Source organism: Lithohypha guttulata (genome assembly GCF_036872675.1).
Source record: "Lithohypha guttulata strain CCFEE 5908 chromosome Unknown scaffold_9, whole genome shotgun sequence".
In the NCBI taxonomy this organism is placed as follows: domain Eukaryota; kingdom Fungi; phylum Ascomycota; class Eurotiomycetes; order Chaetothyriales; family Trichomeriaceae; genus Lithohypha; species Lithohypha guttulata.
In genome coordinates, this window is record NW_027042758.1 from 267,499 (window position 1) to 273,265 (window position 5,767).

At 49.6% G+C, this 5,767-nt stretch overlaps 1 protein-coding gene across 1 annotated transcript; it reads right to left on the reverse strand.

Moving 5' to 3' along the window:
* Window positions 1–1,310: 1,310 nt before the first annotated feature.
* LTR64_008438 (uncharacterized protein) lies at window positions 1,311–4,592 on the reverse strand (the record flags this gene model as incomplete). Its single annotated transcript, XM_064902751.1, has 2 exons — window positions 1,311–2,893; window positions 2,942–4,592. The coding sequence occupies 2 exons, from the start codon at window positions 4,590–4,592 to the stop codon at window positions 1,311–1,313; spliced, it is 3,234 nt and encodes a 1,077-aa protein (XP_064750890.1).
* Window positions 4,593–5,767: the final 1,175 nt, after the last annotated feature.

Genomic DNA, 5,767 nt, shown 5'->3' on the forward strand with positions numbered 1-5,767 from the left:
TCGCGATCGAGTCTACGCCTTGGTCCACATCAGCAACCTCGGTCCAAGTCTTCGTGTCAATTACGCAGAATCGGCGAGAGATCTTTTATTTCGCGTTGTACCTGCGCGTGGCAATCGTCTAAAAAGCAACACCATATCACTTCTTGAGCAAACACTGGACTTGCATCTCAACGACAACGACCTTCAAGACTTGCGAAAGATTATACCAGTGGCCTGTGGGAATGTCCTCCAGGAACAAAAGACATCAATGCGAGATCTCACTGCAAATGTCAGACAACCACAGCAATGACATATTGAATCGCTACAGTCCTACATTCGTTCTTTCTTTGACAGAGGAAACGAAAGCAAACCGCGTAACTAGTCCAATAATACTTAACACGTCGTTTCTCCGAACGAGCTACCACCATCAGAGAATATCGTGATCATAGTAGTGGTGACAGTAATAAATAGCTCGGAACGACTAAGGTAAAAGTCACTCGCCCGACAATCAACGACACAGCCATCCTCACTCGAACGTTTTCGCTCCCCGACCTTCGATGGTACGCTATCTTCATCTAGCAATCGTGTAGCAGAGTCTCTTTTCTCGATGTTCATGTGCTTGTCAAAGAGGGTACACCTTGAGATACTGACTATGATCAGAGGCATTCCACTAATGATCGTGTTCTGGTCTTCGTCGAGTTTTGACCATTTCCCATACACTAACTCGCTTCATTCGGTTCATTTCTGGAGTGCGACTCGCAAAACTCTTGAGCCGGCAAGATCAACCTCAAGGCGTAGCTACCATCAATGAGCCGGAGATGTTGAGGTCTCCACTTCCGGCGAGTAGGAAACGATGCACTTTTTATTGGTTTTCCGTGTCACTTTCTGCTTCAATAGATCAACGAATACAGGCTAAGAGGGTGCTACTACAATCGTATCATCATGCTAATTTCCGCCCACAAATTCTAATCTTCTACCTATACAATCGAATTGGAGTAAAGAGGAAAGAAGTAAAGTCGAAGGATACGTAAATCGAACGGAAGATGATCACCTCTTTCTCGCAGTTGCTCTGCATGCGGCTCGGGCAGCTTCTGCTTCAGTCCGCCTGTCGCAACGTCCATGCATATAATGACCAGAACACCGTTCGCTCACTTGCTTTATGCATCACATCTCAGTGGTGTTGCGAAATGAAATGAAAGATATCCGATTTTGTGTTCTTGTTTTCCTCCATCCTGCCACGCTCAGCCAATCACAAGCCTCGGACCTCTCTTCTTGGGCGCTGTCCCTCGTGGCGTTCCCCTGGTAGGACCATTCATCTTCCTCCTTTCGTACTATCGATATTCTGAGTCTGCTCTTGCCTTTCTTCGTCGGAAAAGATCTTGTATCTTCTTGACCGCTCCTGTCCCACCACTATTTCCACCATGTCCATCATAGGCATCATTGAAGCGGCGTGGTTTTGTGAGCCTGGAACCTTGCATGGACGGCCGGGAATGTCCATGACTGGTGTTGTTCTCATTGAAGTAGGCGAAGTGCTGGCTAGACTCCCACTGGTTTTCGGGCAATGTCGGACGTTGCGGTTGTGCTTGTGACTGAGGTTGAGGTGGGAGTTGTTGTGAGGTTTGGGATGGGTTTTGGTAAACACCTGTGCTACCGTAGACATCGCCGGTCGATTGTTGCGGTCTGTGGCCATATGCAGGATTGGGATTATATGAAGGATTTTGAGGCTGAGGTTGGGATTGTGCAGGTCGGGAGAAATTGAAATTTCGACGATCGCGATCCTGTTGACCATCGGTCGTGCTTGCACCACCTGCTGTTGTATAGTCGTCCATAGTAGTTACAGGCCGAGAATACTGACCTTGCTCGGGAGTATAGGCCCTTGGACTTTCGGCATAGGTGTCGGTCTTCTTCAAGCCCATGGCTTGGAGCAGGGAGAAGCGTCGGGCTCCAGGGGATATTTTCTCGACGTCATCTTCTTGCAGTTCCTGAGACTCTTTCCTGCGGAAACCTAAAGAGAACGACCGTTTACTATCCGTGCTCTTTCTAGGCTGTGTCTGTGGTTTTGGGTCCTCATTCGCTGGTATTGAGGTCTTCATGGCTGTAGGAGGATACTTCCTGCCAGTCTTTTGTCGCGACTCATCACGCTCTTTCTTGATGACAGAATTAGATCGACCGAAGAGTTTCTCCCCTAAGCTGCTCAACGTGCTTGATCTCCTGTGATGGGTTTTCTGTGGTTGTGAAGGTGGACCCATGTTCTGCTCCGCCATAGATTGTCCTATCGAGTTGGAGGTGCCATGCTGGTATTGTGGTGAAGAGATATTGTAGTTGCGGATATTTTTCTGCGGTGCGGGCTGAGTCACCTTGCCTTGAGCGGTGGTAGTTTGCACTGAAGGTGCAACTGGTTGGCCGTACGAACCTCTCGATGGCAGTCGCAGATCTGATCTCGTGGGACCACTGGCTGAAGTCATCGACCCTTGAGTAGAAGGTCGGGTCGTCCATTGACCAGGTTGTTGAGCAGAAGATATGATTGCGCCAGGACCTTCCGAAGTGGATCGAGGCATATGAACAGGTCTGGTTGGCTGCTGGGCTGTGCTTTGAGTAGTGGCCATGTGTGTATTGCCCGTAGCAGGTCTTGGCTGATCAATCGGCGCTTGTGGGAGAGGTTTGGAGGTACTGGTTGGTATCGCGGAAACGGCTTGTGCTACGGTAGTCGTTCTTTGAATGGCCTCTGGAGCAGTACGTTCTGTGTGTTGTCTTGGGGCGACATATTCGGCTTGGAGAGTGTGTCTAATAGGTATGCGCTCTCTTCTTGGTTCGTCGCCGATAGCTTCTTGAGCAGTCCGTTGAGGATCATGTCGAGGTGTGGTAGAGGCAGGTACACGAACTGAAGTGCTTCGAGCCAGTGTGGCTTCTTCATCTAGTAGAGTCAGCGGAAGAGAAGACCTATAGGAGAGAATATGGTTACCTTCAGAACGAATGGTGCTGTTGGCGATGTCAGCAATATTGGTGGTACTGCTAGTAATATGAGCCACCACATGGTGATATTCAGTCAACCAGCTATGTCGAGCAACTTCGAAGAGATCGGCTCTTTTGCGTGGGTCGGGTACCAGGATTCGTCGCAAGAGGTCCCTTGCATGAGGTGTCACATACTCGGGAAAAGTGAGAGGAGTGGATGTGATATATTTGTACAGGAGATTGATATTATCGCCCTCGGGATTTGCTGGATCGTCGTCGAACGGTAGATAACCGGCTAACATGGCGTATAGAATGACACCACAACTCCAGACATCGACTTTGCGACCAGTGTAGAGAGAGTCGCTTACGACCAATTCTGGAGCAGCATAGCAGGGACTGCCACAGCTGGTCTGCATGAGATCGCCTTTCCTGTAGCCCTTTTCATTGAGTCGATCCAGCTTGTACTTCTTGACGAAGTCCTTGTTGGCGAGATTGTACTCGATCTCTGGGGAGAGATCATCTTTTGCGTCGAATGTGTTTGCGAAGCCGAAATCCGTAATTATAATGTTTTTGTTTTGGTCCAGTAATAGATTTTCCAGCTTCAAGTCTCGATGGACGATGCCCTTTTTGTGCAGGTAGCCTACACCAGAAACCAGCTGAGCAAACAATCGTCTAGCAGAAGGGTCTTTCAGGTAGCGTTGGTTGAGGATGTAATCGAATAATTCGCCGCCGGAAGCATACTCGAGAATGATACCGATATGCCTCTCAGTCTCGACCATCTCGTGCAGCTGAACAATATTCGGATGCTGCAGCTCGCGTAAGATGCTGATCTCGCGATAGATCTTGGGTAATCTTGTTGGATTTGTCGCGACAGATTCACGTCTAATCAACTTGATGGCGACTTGACTGCTCCCGTCTTTCTTCCAGCCGAGCTTGACCTTGCCAAATTCGCCCTCGCCTAGTGTTTGACCAAGGATGTAATCACCAAACTGAACCTCGCGTCTCTTCGACTTCGAGTAATCCTGTCTTTTTTGTGGTCCTCGGATCTCTTCGTTGTATGCTTCTTGAGTCAAACCCATAGCTCTTGCTTCTGGAGTTGGTTGCATTGGCTGAGCCTCCGCGATCCTCGCTCGCATTCGCTCTTCATCGACGATAGGGTCCGATACGACAACTCGATTCAGAACTTCACTGTTCTCGCGCATCATGCCAGGATGCTGTGGTTGTGTGGCTGGTGGAATTGGCGGATCTCGGCGACGGGAGGATGCAGGAGTTGTCGCATCATCTCGAGATCGATCCGCGTAATCTCCGTTGTACTCAGCTTCCTGTCTCGCTGATCGAGAGGTTGGCGTTTGAGCTGGTGAGCGAGCTGAGGTCGTCCGCGGCGGTACGTAGGGTTGCCCGCTATGTTGATCTCTTGGTTTGGAATGTATCGGTAGCGTGGTTGGCTGGCCTTGGGCATAATCGGCCGAATCTACCGTGTTGTATTGTTGCTGAGCTCTCCTAGAGTCGCGCGCCTGTTGACTGCTAATAGCATAGACATTGTGATTGGCTATCTGATTCTCATCTGTCTGCTGGAGATAGTGTCCAGTGGAGGAAGGTGAAGAGGTTGATATCGGGGCATGGACATGCTGATGGGCAGCTTGCATGGCACTGGCAGACATAGCCGCCGATGGCCAGACGCAAAGTCACACGCAGCAGAAGGGGACTCGGAAATGGTCCAAGCTTGAACAAAGAATCTATCGCATTCGGTAGTTTATTGACTCTGGTTGGGCGCGTAGTGCTGGCTTAACGCGGTCGAGTATAGGTACAGTCCTCTAGGAGTACAGAAACTGTAAGATGCGCCTGAATAAGCTGACGACGATAAAGGTGTGATTGAGTTAGAGGTGCAGAGTGAGACGTGTTGACAACAACCGAGAAGCGCGGCGGTGAGATGTGAGATGCAGCGTTCAAGATTCCCGCCGTATCCAGCGCACTCGAGGCAGGTGCGGCAAGCGTCGAACTAAAAGGATGATCACTACCCAGTAACAGGTGGCTGGGATCAGGAATTATTGCTGTAATTGGTAGGAAATCACATCGGCGGAGTTGCCTCGGACGCTACGAACCAAGATAAAGTTGATAGCTCAAGATATGGTGTTTAAACATAATTCGTAGATTGCTTGCGTAGATTCGAATGTAACAGCAATGGTAGTCGTCATTAAGTGCTGTGTAACTTCTCTGCTGGAAGAAGCACCGCCTCAGCGAGTGCTCGTCCGCTCCTTCCTGCTGGTGATTCTACTTGGTTGCCCTGCTGGCTCCAGCGACAACACATCGACCCAAGACGACTAGCAGGCTCAAACACGTGCTATTCCCGCCTAAACGTGTGCTATTGGACGCTAAGAATCCACTACCTTTGCTGGCACAAATGCTTCAGCAATTCCCCGAAGTCATTACAGTTGTCCACAGGGTATCATCTGATGCAAGGCTTCTAATTGACAGGTCTTGTCTCACACAATACCTGAAACCAGTGGTGTATCTGTCCACTAGCCAAAAAATACACGACTGCAATCTCGAGTTATTACCTATCTGGCTGAAAATGTAGTGCATGGAGTACGAATCTCCGACTTCGCGGGCATCCACTTACAGACCTCCGAAGCACGTGCATTTGAGGGTGAAGTGCATGGCTATGCTCCACGATTCGTCTTTGTATCCGGGCATGTTGATGGGGTGGCCGATATCTTGAGTCTGTGGTATACAAAATCGACAACACTGCAGCACATTGTCGGTAGGTGCAAGCAGGACGGCTGAGTCCTCCCACGCACCTGACTGGCTCTTGTACGGAGTACTCGTCAAATCGTAA